Source organism: Plectropomus leopardus, chromosome 16 (genome assembly GCF_026936395.1).
Source record: "Plectropomus leopardus strain MGB_pleo_1.0 chromosome 16, ASM2693639v1, whole genome shotgun sequence".
In the NCBI taxonomy this organism is placed as follows: Eukaryota; Metazoa; Chordata; class Actinopteri; order Perciformes; family Serranidae; genus Plectropomus; species Plectropomus leopardus.
Window position 1 is genome coordinate 7,609,979 of NC_142191.1, and position 17,255 is coordinate 7,627,233.

Genomic DNA, 17,255 nt, shown 5'->3' on the forward strand with positions numbered 1-17,255 from the left:
TTTATGTTTGTGTGTGTGTGTGTGTGTGTGTGTGTGTTTGTACCTCGCGGTCAGAGTGGAACTTGCTCTGATGCTGCCTGGTGTAGCGATGTAGCCTCAGCATGTCGTGCAGCTCCTCCCGAGACAAACTGAAGTCAGAGTCATCTGAGTCTGTGTCTGAGTCCGTGGTGTCATCACTCAACAGGATACTCTGCAGAAGACGGAGGAGGAATATGGTTAAAAAAAGCTCTGTGTGTGTGTGTGTGTGTGTGTGTGTGTGTGTGTGTGTAAATATAGATACCTAGTGCCAAAGTACGCCTGTAGCAAAATAAAGAACATGTCTTTAAAATACCTTCAGCCACTTCCTGTTCTTCTTAAGCTTGGAGAAATTGTAGAGGCTCGTTTTATCCGCCTTTTGATCTGTGGAGTATACAGGAGGACAAAACAACATCATGACAGGGCTCTCACACATTTTCATGGACAAAATTTCAAACATTTTCATGACTTTTTAAGGACATAATTTTTTTTGTCTATCCTCACGTGTTCGGCGTTTTTCTAAACATTTAAGACTCAAAGTCTTTTCTAACATAATTTCAACGTAACCATAACCATGGGAACCGTGGCATAAACTATATCTTCCATAAATGACACCACTGAAGGTGTACATGTGTAGTAACATGCGGGTAAAATAAATATTAGTGTTTCTTATATGCATCTTACCTTTCCCCTGCAGCAGGACTCCGTTGAGGGGTTTTCCCTCTGACAACCCGTGCCCTTGCTCACATGACTCCCTCTTCACGGTCAAAGCTGCATGCTGAGCGGAGGGTTCCAGGGATAGCCCGGTCCCCATCGCACCATCGCTCTCATCACTGTCGTCACTAGAACATGAGAAACACGGAGCTGTAAACCCACCCTTTGCACCCTGTTTATACCTGATCTTCACTTTGGACATGGATCTGGTTTTATAAATACTGTGTCCATGACAGGGGGGGACATACTGTGGTGGAACTTGAGGTACTAACGATCTGCGTAAAACATCCATTGAGCATGCAAGTGAAATAAAATCTTTACTTCGAGCACATCTGGTCTACAGATCAGATGGAAAACTGTTGCAATGCACGCAAATCAATTTAGCTGCAGTAAACTGCATTTATTTAATGATCTCTACATCCAAGCCATTAGAGATGCACAATATTAGGTTTTTTGCAGACACCCAATATGCTGATATATAACAATTAATTACCAGTACCAATACCCATATCAATATCTATACATCCACTTTTTTCCCACCTGAGTTCAGTGTTCATCAAGTCTCCTCTGTAATGGAATTAACATTATATTATGCATACTCTTATCATGACGGCACACCAGCAAATGGAGACATAAAATACAGTGCTTTTCAATTTATGCAATATTCATTCATTTTGCAAAATAAGAAAAATACTTTGACTTAGGATTCATGTTTTGTACATGTTCACAGTCAGTTAAAAAATATATAGCAATTTGTGAAATCAGCATGTTTGCCGGTTGCGATATTTCATTTTAAAGTAATATCAGCCAATACCGATGACGTGCCGATATTATCATGTATCCCTATTAGCTATCTTTAGACTGCAGCACCTAATGAAACAGATCCAACAAAGCTCTAAACTTATGTCCAACTCCACTTCGCCTGTACCTGGTTATGTCTCCATTGAAGATAGCGGCAGTCTGACGAAGGAAACTGTCCAACCTCAGGGATCTTTCCAAGCGCTGCAGGTAGAGAGGTTTGGCCAGGCCAGAGCTCCCCGATGCCCCACCTTCCAGTCGGCCACTCTGCACCGACGCCATGCAGCACAGACACCTCTGCCCAGCAGGGCAGAAACTTTTACTGAAAAGAAAGAGAGGAGATAAATATCAGAATCAGAAATTCTTCAGTCGTCCCCGGGGAAACTGTTACAGTTGCTCTAATGCCAAGCATAAGAATGATAGTATAGTATGAAGTATGAAAATAAGTATTAAATACAATAGAATTTTTTTTTAAAAAAATGTGCATTATGCTTAAGTTTCAAACAAATATGTAAAAAAAGTGTATAATATTTATAACATACTGAGTATGTTAATTGTGTAAAAATATAGAATTACAAAAATATAAAAACATGTGCCTTATGCTACATTACAAAATCCAGTGGTATATGTATCACTAGTATGTAAAGGTTTAGAAATATAGGAAATATGTGCATTACACTACAGCGTTCATCACATTATAAATATAAGTAGAAATAAGATTAAGAAATATAGAAATATTGCTTGTACTGCTGTAATCATTGCATCAATTATTGCACAAATAGAAAGAAATGGATAGGCAGGTGGCTCCAGAATGTGCAGCACAGTTAATTTGGGCTCTGCTGTAGATGCAGAGTAGAGAAATTATTATAAAAATAAGCAGACAGAGAGAAAAAAAGCCATGTTTACAGACAATGAACAACATCGAGCAAAAGAAATGGTCAAACACATGATGACTTGGTTTACATATTCGAAAAGGAGTGAGAAAAAGTACAAATTTATTTAATCCCACCCGTTCTGCATAAGTCAGTGAATTTTAATTAACCAGCTTCCTTATTAAATTACATCTATGCTCTTATTAATGAAACACATATATACTGTATATTTTACCAGCTCAGACATCTCAGACTTTCTTATGGTAAGAACACGGTCATTTAGCTTAAATATCAGACAAATCTCCTCCAATGGCCAGGCGTGCAGTATGGTACATGCAGGTAGTTAACTGAACAAAGTACAGAATAAATAGTGAACCTACCTTTTCAATGAATGATGCCATTGTTCTTGATTCCAACATTAATGACCAGACAATGATGGAAATCCCCTTCAAAAAAAGAAACCCTGTCACACACTGATATCCACATGAATAAAGTAAAGTATCTGAGAGCTCTTTACACATAATACCATTATATTGAATATTTTCCACATCAGTCAATTCAGTTTAGTAAACAGACTGTATAAATACATAGTTTGATTTCGCCAGTTCCACCATAAATTTGATTTAGGGACTGTTTGTTATTTATGAGAGGGGATGGTGGTGATGCAAAAAAGGGGAGGCATGTCAAATATTTTTTTACGCACTGGCTGGAGAAGGACTTACTTTTTTATTTTGGCTTAGGGGAAGGGCATGCAAATTGAAATTTTGTATTTATTATTTATTTTGCTGCTGATTTTTTTAAGTAAACATGTTTTCCTTAAAATTTGCTGAAATTACACCATAGCCAGAAACTGTAAAATTATTGTTGAATTTTCAAAAATCCAATGGTCTTTGAACAAATTATGTTGGATGAGTACTTCTGTAAAAAAAAAGAATATTTAAACAAAATTCTACAAATCCAAATAGTTAACTATTTGTTAACGAACTAACCAGCACGCACAACAAGAGTGAAAAAACAAGGCTTTTTTCAATTCCAGGATTTCAACTTTTTACTTCCTAACAACAAATGATAATCTTTTTCTTTAAAAAAATCTAGATTAAAAATCTAATTTATGGTGGAGGGAGGGTCATGCATTTTCTCCAAAGAGAGGCTCAATGACAAATCCTTGTAGCTTAAGGGAGAGTCAATAATAATAAGGGAAGTCACACCCAAACCAGCCCCTCCTCTGATAAATAAAGAACAGTCCCTAAACCAAGTATTACAACATAACGTTAGTCTAAATTAGCATTTCATTTCTGAGTGTAGAAGACTGTTTCGACAGAAACGATTGTGTGGTCAACTTGTCCTTTGTAATTACTAACTTACTCATTACATACTCACTTTACTTTCTGAGACAAGTTCACTGACCAGAACTTAAGCAGAGCTAGAGTAGTGTCCTCTTTTTTAAAATGTTGAAAAAAATGAGCTTTGTTTATTAGTAATAATGTTTTATAGTCCATTTCTTTCGCGTCGTTATATTATGATTAGCTAGCTAGCAAATCCATGCTAGCGTTAGCCGGGATTTGCTAGCTAACCTTGGATGGTGCACTGAGCTTTAGCCCTCGGGCTAACGACCGTTAGCTGGCTCGCTGTGTGAGCACAGGCAGTTCAGCCTCCGATCAATGATGGTAAAGGGTCAAGGTGCTTGTATACACACACTGACAGCTTACTGGTTTAGCTAAAGTACACAAAATACATAAATTAGTATTTTTTCCTCTTAACACATAGGCTTGGTTGCCTCTTTGCTAATGTAGCTTTTCATCCTAAACGTTAGCTTATCAAACACTAAGCGTTTTGACACCGACGTCTTCTCACACCATTAATATGAAGTATTCAAATCGGCCCTGTCTCTTTAAGGCCACCACCTCCCTGCCTAAACAATGTATTAACATATGATATTGGTTTAATAGCATTTTTTAAACTAGGCTAGTCGCGGTGCAAAGACAGAGAGGCCTGCCGCCCGCGCCTCTCGTACCCTCGCTGCGGACACGAGCGGGGACTCGGTTGCCTGGCGAACGAATGATCCCCATGTTTTAAATCTTTCTCCCTCCCGGCCATCTTCCCCCCATTGCTCCTTCGCCATAACAACCACCACGGAGTCTCTCACCTCGGCCCCGTGTCCCCCTTTCCGTCTCTCTCTTCGCTGCTGCCGACTCTCGGTTCTCTGACTCCAAAATGGCGGTTTGAGGCGCCGAGCGAGTCCGTGAGCTTTGAGTCGGCAGCAACAGCAGAGAGGCGGCCACTTTCTGTTACTGAGAGAGCAGAGACACGACGCCATGGCGAGGGTACAGCAAGGAGCAGGCGCTTTAATCAATCGCAGAGAGAGGGACGCTCGTCCTTCGGCGTCTCCGAGGACATGACATGGACAAAAAAATCCAGCGGTGTGTTTTGTTAATTTCGCGAGATACGCGTCCACCATTTATGTCGCTTTGGGCCCTGTATACACAACTAACACAAATGTATCGATGAATTGCCGATGTTGATTAGTAGAGTCTGCTCACTGCGAAGATTACCGAGCTACGTCTGACGTCATCAGACGGGAACTCCGTTTTAGGTATGGTGAGGCAGTTTGGAGGCTCGAGTACAGTTTAAATTTATTCTCTCATGTCAAGTTTTTACAGTGAACGCCAGAAAAAATAAAATGTTTATATACACCCACATATACACAAATGTGTATATGTATATGTGGGTATATGTATGTATATGGAAGTATGTTTATGTATTTATGCACCTCATATATTGTTAGGTTTTAAATCTTCACTTTGAATTGCATTTTATGTATGAAATGTGCTATATAAATAAAGATTACTATTATTATTATTATTATTATTATTATTATTATTATTATTATTATTATTATGTTTATGTTTATGTTTATGTATAAATATCCTAACATTAATGTTAGTAATTAGTGATACACAGTTTCATAATGGGACTGGAAGGCATCCAAAAAATAATGCTTGTGTCACAGTGGCTTTGAGTCAAATCTAGTCATTGTTTTGCAGGTAAGTCTTTGCACTCTAGTCCCAAGTCAAGACAGAGAAGTCCTGTGTCAAGTCCTAAATCAAGACGAACAAGTCCCAAGTTGAGTCTCAAATCCTTAACTGTAAGTTTTAAATTTTAACGGGTCATAATGCGCTCAGTGTTGGAATGAAACTAAGTACATTTAATCGAGTTAAAAGTTTTGATACTCTACTTCTATTCCACTACATGTCAGTACTTTATATACACTTTCAAATCACTTCATTATTTTTACCATTACTTACTAGTCACTCATTTATTTATATTTTGTATCAATAATCTAAATTCACAAATAGGTTTTAATATATTCTTGTAGCTTAACGCTTGCAGCACTATATAGAACAATTTAAATTAGCACGACCTTTACCACTCACAACACATGAGTGTATCAATAATTGTAAAACAACAATTTACATAATAGGTACTTTTACTTCTTGTACTTTAAGTATATTTTGATGCCATCACTTGATCTCGCTGTAAACTCATTTTATATTGGAAAAACATTTAAAACTTTCTCTTCCCAAATTTGTGAGACATTTTCCGTAAGACTATTTTGTTAAGTCGAGTGTAAAGTCATCAAATTTGTAACTCGAGTCCATACTTCTTCCACCCAGATCATAACTTTCGGACTTTTTTTCTCAATGCGCTCTTGAGAAACTACCATTAATGGCATTGATTTCTCTCAGTACAGCTGATGGTTGATAAATATTTATTACACTTTAAACAATCAGAATAATCAGTCCATCCATGCTGACAAGCTTTAATGTGCCACAACTGATTTGCAAAACAGGACCATGAATATATGACATAACAGTTGATAATCTGAACACAGATCTAAAGCTGAGTGGTTGTACTGAGCTAAGGAGGCAGATATTGTCATGTAAGTGCCGGTTATGTTTTTAATAAACCAATAATTAGTTTGAATATTTTTTTTTTTGGGGGGGGCGTATGAAAAAGGGTCTTTGAGGGTCCTGCACCAGAAACTTTTGATCATTAACTTAATTCTGATGAGGTTTTCTGCACCAATTTGTGCATTTTCTGCATTAAGTCATGGCTAAAATAAAAGTCCGCTGCGGCTTTCATGTTCTTGGTGTTCTCAATATGAAGAGGATCGTGCCCCCTGAAAGCTATGCAACAGACAAAACAAGTGCATGACCGAATGTAGTTAACAGATGTTTAAGTGCAGTTATATCTGATTCTAGCTTTTGAATTCTTTTTCTGCAATTATAATCACAGGTTCAGGCACATTGTATGCACTGTGTAGCCCTGGAAATATTTTACATCATCTTGTATTGTTGCCAACAACGTCCACCTTTTACGAGAGGCTCCCATCCAAAGTGCAAAGGTCTTTAAATCAGCTTCAGACACTGCCAGCAAAATATTCTGTAGAGAACAACTGAAGCTGATTCAGTTTTCAGCAGTAGGCACTACCAACAGGCAATCAGGTGAATGTCTGTATCCATGAAACGCGTCAGATGGTGCACTTTTACTTCACGCTGAGAGAAGAAGACGGAGGTTTCATTTACAGCCAGCTGGATTTCTCCTCTTCAAATTTCTGTGGATCAATGAAAGGTTTGTCGATGGACTTGATCATCAGTTCGCCACAGTACACGCATTCAGACGCGATGATGTCATCGATGTCTGATTTGATCTGCTCGCGGCTTGTGCCCGCGCTGCCTTTTCCCAGGCTGGCAGTGTCTCCTTCGTCTTTGGGTGCCGGGCGGTGGCGTGACTTGGAGGACTGTGTGGTTGCAGCTAGCTTTTTCTGCAGCTCCTCCAGACGGCTCTGCTTATAGGGCGTCAGGTGAGGGGTTATTTCCTGCAAGGTAGAAGGAAAAAAAGGGACAAGTGGGAGTTAGTATTCAGTAGTAATAGTTACTTAACCCTTTGCAACCTGTGTCAATATCAATTTTCTTGTGCTGCGCTCAGATGCATTTCACACGCTATTTAATCCTTTTAAAGTCTAAGCAATAGGTTTGATTTCATTCAAAAACATGGGGAAAAGGCAAGAAACAATTCAATAATAATAATAATACATTTATAGTATAGAATGCTTTTCAAGAAACTCACTCTACTACTATTACAGATGTCCAAAAAAAGCTCTACAATATCAAAATATATATATGACAAGCAAGAAACTTGGCAAGAAATGTACCAAAAATTGCAATAAATTAGTAAAATGTGACAAGAAAGTTTTCTGAAAAATAGTTTTAAAAATGGGGATTATTAGAAAATTATTGCAAAAAAAAAACCACACAAAAAAGCCCGGGGAAGAATGTCAAGAAAACAAAATTTATAATTATTATAATTAAATGTTTTAGGTTATGTAACACAAAATGTACGCATATATTCATACATACATTATATATCATGTTCTCTATTTTTTCAGCACTTTTTTTGGCTTTGTTTTGTAGTTTTCTTTTTTATTATTTTTTTGGTCACTTTAAACTAATTTCTTGCTGATTTTTGTGCCATGTTTTGGTAGCTTGCTCACTGCCCTCTCCTTATATTTTTAAAATGAATCAGGGTTCAAAGGGTTAACTACATGAGGAAGTAGCCTTGGACAGTTACCTGAAACAGGCAGTCATAGTGGAACATGTGTCCACAGAGGAACAGATAGAAGGGCCTGTTGAGTAATGGGAAGTCACAAGCGGCGCACTTTTCTTGAGAATCCACTACGCCGTATTTGTTCCTCATTTCCTGGATGTCTTCTCTGATGCGTTTGGCGCTCTCCGTGGCCTCCTCCATTTCCTGCTTCAGCTCCTCGATGTGCTGGTTGTACTCCTCCAGCGAGCTGCAGATGGCCTCCTGAGAACCAGAATGAACAGAGAATAAAGTACATTAATTTGAGGTCATATATTTTAAGTATTAAGCATATTTAACAGTCAAAACTACAACAAAGGATGGAGCAATGTCCCTATGCAGTTATTTCACTGTGGTTTAAATTCCTTTAGTGTTTATTGTTCAGGAGGTTTATACCGTAAGCCAAATTATTCACAGAGGTCTCTTCTTTTCCAAATAAACAGACCACATAATTAAAACTCTGAATAAAGCAGTTTCTTGTTAAAAATCAGAGCTTCTCTGATGCTGTTCAGCTTGTTGCAGACAGGCCACTAATCCAGCAGCTGCTGATGTGCGCTCACCTTTTTTCTATGATAACTTAAAATCCAGATTTTCACAAGGTTTTTATTTTGAGCCGAATTATCCACAGAGGTCTCCTCTCCAAAACAAACTGACCGGGGGATTAAAACCGGTAAAAACACTGAATAAAGCAGTTTCATGTTAAAAATAAGTGTTTCTCGGTTGATGTTTGGCACTGCAGGGGCTGGAGATGAGCTATCGCTTAAGTTTGCTTTCCTTGTTTCTATGATAAATTAAGATCCAGACATCTGATGACTAAAATCCTTCATCTAATTTTAAACGTATATAGTTAAAACGACTGAGATCTGAAAAGTGTATTGTCAAAATGAGGCTTAAAACCAAAGAAAAATCAAATTTATGACAGCTTGTGACAGACAAAACAAAGGGAATATAATGCAACTGACAAGCCACAGTGACCAAATGAAATGGATTGTGTCCTTGATGAAAATTAAAGATTTCTCTGTGTTTTAACGTTGTTAAAAACTTTTGGGACGATGCCAATACACAACCATCTGTCTATTTTTAAAAAAATATTTTAATGCGTAAAAATTAAATTTAAGTTTAAACTTAAATTTAATTAATTTAAGTTTAATAAACAAAATGGAATTTAATGATTTTTTATCAATTAAGTGTTGTAGGTGACACCCAGGTTCACCAAAGGAAATGTAAAAATACTAAAGACAAGAAAGGAAACACTTTGTTGCAGACCTTAAAATGGTCAATGGTGACAAAGTCCGGGAAGAAGGGCAGGATGTCTTCGATCTTGAGCAGGTTGCAGCTGGACAGGCAGTTCATGGCTTTTTTCACGTCTTTCTCCTCCTGCACCACATGCCGGGCGATCTTCAGCCAAAGCTTTTTCCTCAGCTCCTCGTCATCTTCAGGCAGGTCCGCACACGACTTGGCCAAGTCGACATCCACCTACGGATGATCAATACATTGTAAGTCAGTGTCAGTAGATTTAAGTTACAAGGAATTTTTAAAAACAATAATCGGAATAATTATTTGTTGGCCTTCCAAAATAGTCAATTCAAAAATTTAAACTCATACAGAATTTTGCTGCTAAACTTTTAACCAAACCAGGGAAGAGAAAGCATATTACCCCAACACTCTATTGACTCCCATAGATTTTAACGTTATTTTAGTTGTTGTTAAAGCGCTTAATGGTTTGGGATTGGCCTACATTGCAGGCTTTGTTGTTCTATAATCCTTCATAAGCTGTCAGATCTCTCGCTGCTGGATTTTTAAATACATACAATTATACAAAAAAAAAAACAAAAAACAAGCAGCACAGCTTTTGTTAACTGCTTCAAAATTAGAAATACCCCTCCAAAAGCTATAAGACTATAGCTGAAAATCTATTTATTCAGTCGCGCTTTTAATTATTGTAATTCTTGTCATTACTATTTTATGTCACTTCTCTCATTTTTTAAAGGCGGGAGTGGGGTCCGGGCAGTTGGAAATAAGAATATTAAATGTTGTAGCCTAAGATTTCTGTATTCTATTACGACTGCAACATCTGTTTTTCACCTCTGTTTTAATTATGTTCTTGTTGTTGGTGGTGGTGGATTTTTTCTTTGTTGTTTTGTTTGCTTGCCTTTTCATTTAATGGTATACCATATTTGCTGCCATGACTATTTTATTTATATGCAATATCCATGACAACTGAAAAACCTGGTCTCTCTCCGTTTTGCCGTCACTTTTATATATTTTGTTTTTCACCAACTGTATTGTGATTGTTGAATCTTGTTGTCTTTTTGCTTTTGTGTTGCAATTTTTATTGTGAGGCACTTTGTGCTGCATCCCTTGTATGAAAAGTGCTCTATAAATAAAGTTTTATAATTATTATTACTATAAATTATAAAAACATAAATTCCATGGGTGCATGACTTGGATATGTTTTGTGTGCAATACATACTTGTAGAGCAAGATCCACTGCCTCCTCATACAGTTCCATAATCCTGTAAACCAGCACACAGGCCCGCAGGTAGCCATTTTCGGCGCACAGCCTGAGCGCGTACTTCAAGTCATAGTGGATCTCTGCGGCGTGCGTACCCGCCTGCTCCAGGTACCACAGCAGCGAGTCGGGCTTGTACTTGGCGTAGAGCGACAGCAGGTAGTTATGGATGGCCTCCTCTGTCACGGTCAGCTCGTACACACAGAACTCCATGTAGCGGATGGTTTCGCTGATCTGCTGCGTGCTGCCCATCTGGCTGTAGTTCATCAGCGCCGGGATGAGCTTCTTCGGGTCCAGCCGCTTGCCCATCTGAATCCACGCATCCACCACTTTTTTGGGAATGTGTTGCATGAGAACAGGGGAGAACTTGTAAAAAAGCTTTTCGTCACAGTGCTTGGAGAGCACATCCAGAGCGTCGCTGAAGTTGTCGTGTTGGCAGTAGTGGGAAATCACTCTCTCGTAGTCCTGCATGACGACTGAGAAATAAACCATGTCGTCCACGTTGCCGTGGCTGGCCAGCAGGTCGTAGATGGTGCTGCGGTTGTTGAAAAGGCACTCCTTGTGCTTGGAGCTGCCGAGGAATTGCCGAAACTCTTCGCGGGTTTCTTTGAAAATGATGCTGTTGCCGTCGCTCTCCAGCTGCCCGAGACGGTTCAGGTAGAGCTCGGCCAGCCAGGTGACCAGCAGGGTGATCTGCGTTCTCTCACTCTGTTTCAAATTATTCAGTTTCTTCAGTAAGAACTCCTTTAGGGCTTCCTCTTGTTTGGCTTCGATGAACTTGAGCGCTATCTCTTCAAAGTAGTTCTGTGTCAGCGCATAGCACTTGGCGCTCTCCAGGTAACGCTTGTTCTGGAAGCAGTGCTCGGCCTCTTTGGCCAGCACCATGTCCATGCACTCGGGCCGGTCTCGGCAGTACTCCTTGGCCAGATCAAATTTCGTCATGCTCATGTACATCTGCCAAACGTCCCGGGATTCGCGCTGGATGTGGTACCGGAAAACTGCCCTCTCGGTGTAGATCCACACCAACCCACCAGCCGGGTCTTTGATCATCTTCTTTAGGCTGCCAAATTTATCCGGGAACACGTCCTCATATACCACCTGTCCATTCAGAGTGCAGATGGCTTTGACTCGGTCATGGAGCAGCAGCAGGAAGTGGAACTGAGTCAGCACGATGGAGATGGGCTTATTGAGATTAATGTCAATGTCCGGGGTGTACTCCCAAACCTTTTAGAAGAGAGAAATACGGAGAGAGTACATGAAATATAAAGATAAAAAAACAAAGATTACAATTAAACATTATTAATGCATTAGTTTGAGCTGCTGACAGGGCTCCTACACATTGTCATGGACAAAATTAAAAAACTTTCCATGACTTTTCAATGACCACAAAAAAAGATTTTTTGCCCCACTTGCCTGTGGATTCAGGAATCATTGAAAACTTGAAAAGAAATCAACATTTGTTTCATTTACAGTTTCTGGCTATGAAAAATGGTGTCATGATGGTGATTTTTATAGAAAACATGCCTTTTAAAAAATTTAAGGGAAAAAAAAGGACTTTTCCTGGATTGGAAAATGTGATTATGAAATTCCACTTTTCAGGGTTTTTCATGACTGTGGGAACCTTGTGCTGAAGGACATTTACCTGCACATCACTCAGCAGGGAATCTGGCCTGACGTAATCCAGCTGACCATAAAGAACTCCGTTACCCATCATCCAGGCGAACGCCTTAGGGGAGGTCCGGAGCTTCGAGGTGTAGAAGGTGATCTCGCTGTAGCCCATGTTGGCTGGGAACTCCTGGAAACTGGGCAGCAGGTCCTGGTTCTGGCTGAAGATGGAGCTGAAGCCTTGCTGCTCGGACCCCTCGGCCACCTTCCCCACAAACTGGAACAGGCGTTTGCGGGTGGTGGCGATGATGAAGTATTTGTTCTCCAGACCCCGCTCCACCTCCAGGCAGCAGACCGGTGCAGGCCTCCCATCCTCCTCCAGGGAGTGGACCTGCCTCAGGAGGAGAATATGTTACTGTTAAGAGTGCATTGATTTATCAGCTAAACATAGATATCCACCAATATTGACCTTGATGACTTTCATCAGCCTTCTCCACAAATATGACCAACAGCAGTGGCTGATGTTTTATTGTTGTGTCACATCAACTCTGCACAGGTTAAAAAGCAGGAATCAAGAATCAAGTGTTTGGGACTATCAGACAGCTTACCCAGGACGCCCTCAGGGCTGTGAGGTCAAAGGGGACACACACAATTTTTTCGGCGATGATGCTAAAATGAGAGTTCTAATTCATCTTAAGGTGAACTAGATTTAAGACTTCTTATTGCCACTCAAAGTAACATTTAAGACCAACTTCACAATAACCAAAATATACTGACATCAGTAACTTATTAGGTACAACTTTGCCCAAATGTTTACTTCAACATAAAACATTGCTTTTTGCTCAAAAAGTTATATGATCTACTTAAAATGCTTAAAAGAATTTAAACTTTCTAGGGTGAAACACCTGGAAAACAAAGAACATATTTTATTAATGTATCAGTTGGTTTGCCTTGAAAAAGGTTAGTTCGTTTATTTAAACAGATGCAGTAGATGTTTATGAGTGCAGTTGGTTCCTCTATTCCGATCTGCCTAATGTTAAATTCTGAAGATTATTCAAAAAGAAAAGAACAACACATAATAGACATAACAGATGACCACACATGCTCTGACCTGTCTGAAGTATTGATCTGGATTGGTGTTGAACAGGCTGCCCTCGGTTGCAGAGATCTCAGCCTCAAAGATGATGCCTTGACTGGTGCCGACCAGGATTGGTCCTGTGCTGGTCTCATTGCCAAGCAGCTTGTTCCAGCCCACGCTCTCGATGAGGTGGCCTCTCCAGCGGGACAGACTGCGCACTTTCTGCGTGTTCCTGTTGAGGTACAAACACTCACTGGTGCTCAGGCAGATCAGCAGATGGGAACCTGTGGTGGAAAAATATGGAGGAGGACACAGCTGCTGTGAATGAGTCCATAACACTGCCACTGTTACCTTAAAAAATATGTTGTGGCTTTGGGTGTTTGAGGTGTTTTGCACTGGAGTTATTAGAGCTGGGGATCACAAGAGGCCGCACAATGCAATATTAACTAAGTGACAATACAATATTATTGTTATTTTAAACATGTTGCGATATGCTGACTATTGGATTAAAACATATTGCAATATTTTATGATTTATTACCTTTTTTCTGTTTTTGTCATTCAATTTTTTTTATCAATTTTAACAACATTAAAATATACTGGCTTTTAGACATAAATAAAAAAAAACAGAATACATAAATATAAAAATATCCAGTAAACTAAACCAAAAAAACAATTACAAAAAAACAACAACAAAAAACACCCACACAGACCCCGACCCCGCACTGCAATTACCTTTTTGCAACTAAATTATGTCCCCAAAGGAAGCTTTGTCAACATCTGTTTTATCTAATAAGATTAAGTTTCCATTCTTTTCATCTCACTTCAATCATTTTTATTGCCACAAAATGTATCTAGTGGCCTGAAAAAACAATTATTTTTAATATTCTTGAAGGAGGGTTACCACACATTTTTATCAATGAATTTCCAAAAACGTTTCCATACGATTTTACCCCAATCCAATCACTTTAAGGAGTTTTAAAGGCTATGCCTATAAACAGGCACTTTCCAGGCATTTGCGGATAAGCAAGCTGCTGGCACTTGCTATGTTTACTGGCACATTATACATTCCTGTTGCCAACTAACTGCATACGCCACAGACCAGACCTGCAAATAACGAGTTCTTCACATAACATCAAGGCTGCACCTCTTTTTGGGGGATTAAAAAGAGAATACAAATCCAAACAATGGACACACAAATCAGCACAAAATTCATATTTAGTAATGTAACTTATTTTGAGTAATGTGAGACAAGTTTGGGGATTTTTATTAACGTATTTCAAACAACAGCCAAAGAAATGTATTCAAAACTTGTTCCAAAACATTCTATTAATTCCAAACCATTTCCAGGCCTGCAAAAGAGTTTTTTTAATTTCATAACTTTTCCAAGAATTTCATGATCATGGGGAACTCTGATGTAGTTTAATTTGAATTTGCAATATTAATAACTTGTATGATATTATGAAAAACAATACTCGGTGCTAGTATATTGATATAATATTGACACAAAAAATATTGCAATACTATTCTGTATGAATTATTTCTCGCACCAGTAAGAGTTATAGATTAATCCAAGCCAAGCCACACTCATTTTTGTGTCATCAGACCTCATGAGTTACTACAAAATATCCCGTAATTGTTCTTTACACAATGTACTAAATAACTGAGGAAAAAAACTGTTTCATGTAAGCTGCAGCTGCTCATAAATACAGTCCACTGGAGAAAGAATGCAGTGTTCACAATCAATACACATTAAAAATCATAACGCAAATCAAAACACTGTGATACACAGCAGATGCACAGGGAGTCTCATCAAAACAAACACAATGTTAATGACTTGTTTAAATAAGGCCTGTGGGACGTGTTTTCAAAGGAGAATCTAAATTATAACTGTGTGTTTTTCTCACCAGTGGGGTCCAGGAACAGTCTGTGCACTTTACTTTCATCTTTCCTTCCTAATTCAATCTGATTAGGCTGATCTGGCTTGGCCAAGTCAATCCTGTGCAGAACAGAACATGAAACATTAGAATCAGCATCTCGTATCAGCTGCTTTAAAAGCTCTGTAAGCGGCTCTAATAAACAACAGATGAGTGCAAATAAAACTAAGAGCAGCCATCAACTCAAACTAATTAATTAGTTTTTACCCAGAGACAGTATATGACAAACAGTCGGTGTCAGACGGCACATCTCCATTTTGGAGAAGCAGGCTTGAGTCTGATATGGAAGATAAGCAGTTTACCGCTGTGGCTGGATCAGCAATAAAATGTTTTATAGCTACAAAAAAAACAGTGTATGTGTTTGCTATATTGAAATGTTTTTCACTGCTTAGCCTTAAAATCACACATTGATTTCCAATGGAATATTACATTTTTTATAGTGCTCTTTGAAAAAAACTCCATTGAAAAAAACTCCAGCCTGCTTCTCCAAAATGGTGCGTCTGACTGACATCTACTGTACGTAACACATTATCTGTGGATAAGTAACGTATGCAACCCCACTGAAAACTTCCGACCTATCTCTTTATCAGTGTTTATGGTACTTATAGTATAATTTACCTCAGCAGGGTGTCCTTTCCCAGACTCATGCACAGCTGATTGTTGCAGACTGCAAGATGGTTTATCCTCTCCGGAGGTGTAAAATCGATCCTCTGCTTGTTGAAAATTGGCTTCTCTTCCTCAAGTCTCACATTCACAAAGCCTAAAGTCAAAAAACAAGTAAAGTGTAATGTCAGCGAGGCACTGAGTCAACAAAATGGCTACAATATTCAATTTAACATTCCTTAAAAGTAATATTAACTCAATAGCAATTGTTACAATATAGTAGAAACATTATAACACATATTTTTATCAATGGATACATTAAACTATGTTTAAAAAATGACTAATAAATCTACCTTGTACCTTGTGTACATGTGAGGATCTTCTAGACTGTTTTTCAGTTGGATCTTAAAATTAGATTTAGATCCAACTTTAGATCCATATTTAGTAAGTAGATAAGTAAGTAAAGCTTTATTTATATAGCACTTTTTAAAACATGCAGTTAAACACACTAATTTACAATAAGGAACACAGGGCAAAAAGACCGAAACAAACAAAAACATAACATACATGGAGTATTTGTTGTTACTGATATTAAAAATCCAAATTTAACCAAGAATGAACAGTATATCATTAATGGTGGCATTATTTTAGCAAAATTTCACATTCACAAACAAATTCTATACAGAAAATGTCCTCATATATCACTGTCAACACATACATGTCTTAAAACCATACCAAACTGAAAAATATGTAATAAAAACTAACCAAAACATTAATCAACGCAAATATAAATATGCAAAAATAAATACCCTGCGTGTGTTCGTACTTGTGTCTATTTTATTTCATTTTTGTCTTTTGGTTTGTGCCTACTTATCTCATATTTTCATTTGCACATTTTTTTTGTATAGACCACTAAATGTACTGTTTTGAAAACTACTGATAAAAAGTAATAAATAGATAAAACAGTACAATAAAAACTAAAATAGCATTTGTTTAGCATCCTTGGATGTAGCTAGTTAGCATCTCCAGACAGGGCGACCCACCTGAATGTGTTATCCCGATGTTGGCAGTTGACAGGCGGCTGTGCTGCTGCACACTCTGCCTGGTGTTTTGCGAGTCCTCGTACTCGTCGAGTATTGAAGCCATTGTTAAAGTAAAGTAAAGTAATTCACCTTATTTCACTGCCTGTAAACGAATTTTCCACATATGTAATGACTGGCGAAAAATCTCAGGACGACATGGCTAACAGCTAGCTAGCCTAACACTACTTCCATCCGTTACGGGCGCACGAGCGTGTTTCCTTTCTCCGCATGCGTCCTAAATTCAAAAAGCGGAGCGTGAAGTATGATATCTTACGCTGCAGCAAACACGTGAAAATATTATATGTCAACAATTCATGCAATCTGAATAACTAGCTTAGCCTCCGACTGCACAAACACAGGGTGGACACGGACAATCAGGTGACTCTCGGAGTCATGT

At 38.5% G+C, this 17,255-nt stretch overlaps 2 protein-coding genes across 5 annotated transcripts in view; both read right to left on the bottom strand.

Moving 5' to 3' along the window:
• The window catches only part of ino80 (INO80 complex ATPase subunit), a 56,487-nt gene extending 51,712 nt beyond the window's left edge, over positions 1–4,775 (bottom strand). The window contains exons 1-6 of one of the 4 annotated variants that reach the window (XM_088089323.1): positions 4,546–4,775; positions 2,780–2,845; positions 1,658–1,849; positions 700–857; positions 332–399; positions 44–190 (exon numbers count right to left, since the gene is read on the bottom strand). In XM_088089323.1, the coding sequence (XP_087945449.1) occupies positions 44–190; positions 332–399; positions 700–857; positions 1,658–1,809 (525 nt within the window). In that variant the 5' untranslated portion in view covers positions 1,810–1,849; positions 2,780–2,845; positions 4,546–4,775. The remainder of the gene's footprint in view (positions 1–43; positions 191–331; positions 400–699; positions 858–1,657; positions 1,850–2,779; positions 2,846–4,545) is intronic. The other 3 variants (XM_088089322.1, XM_042503253.2, XM_042503252.2) reach the window with 3 other exon arrangements.
• Positions 4,776–6,154: 1,379 nt separating this feature from the next.
• On the bottom strand, positions 6,155–17,255 carry vps18 (VPS18 core subunit of CORVET and HOPS complexes). Its single transcript, XM_042503676.2, has 9 exons — positions 16,820–17,255; positions 15,792–15,933; positions 15,144–15,235; positions 13,271–13,521; positions 12,197–12,550; positions 10,516–11,778; positions 9,309–9,518; positions 8,031–8,267; positions 6,155–7,278 (listed from the first exon to the last, which is right to left on the bottom strand). Exons 1-9 carry the CDS (start codon positions 16,920–16,922, stop codon positions 6,982–6,984), a joined length of 2,949 nt encoding a protein of 982 aa, XP_042359610.1. The 5' UTR covers positions 16,923–17,255; the 3' UTR covers positions 6,155–6,981.

Bases quoted from the DNA above. Each gene is read 5' to 3' on its own strand.
- vps18 (XM_042503676.2), bottom strand. From the start codon at position 16,922: ATGGCTTCAATACTCGACGAGTACGAGGACTCGCAAAACACCAGGCAG. The intron at 15,934-16,819 runs GTGGGTCGCCCT...TTTTGACTTTAG, and splicing joins CATCGGGATAACACATTCAG to GCTTTGTGAATGTGAGACTT. The intron at 7,279-8,030 runs GTAACTGTCCAA...TCTACCTTGCAG, and splicing joins ACTATGACTGCCTGTTTCAG to GAAATAACCCCTCACCTGAC.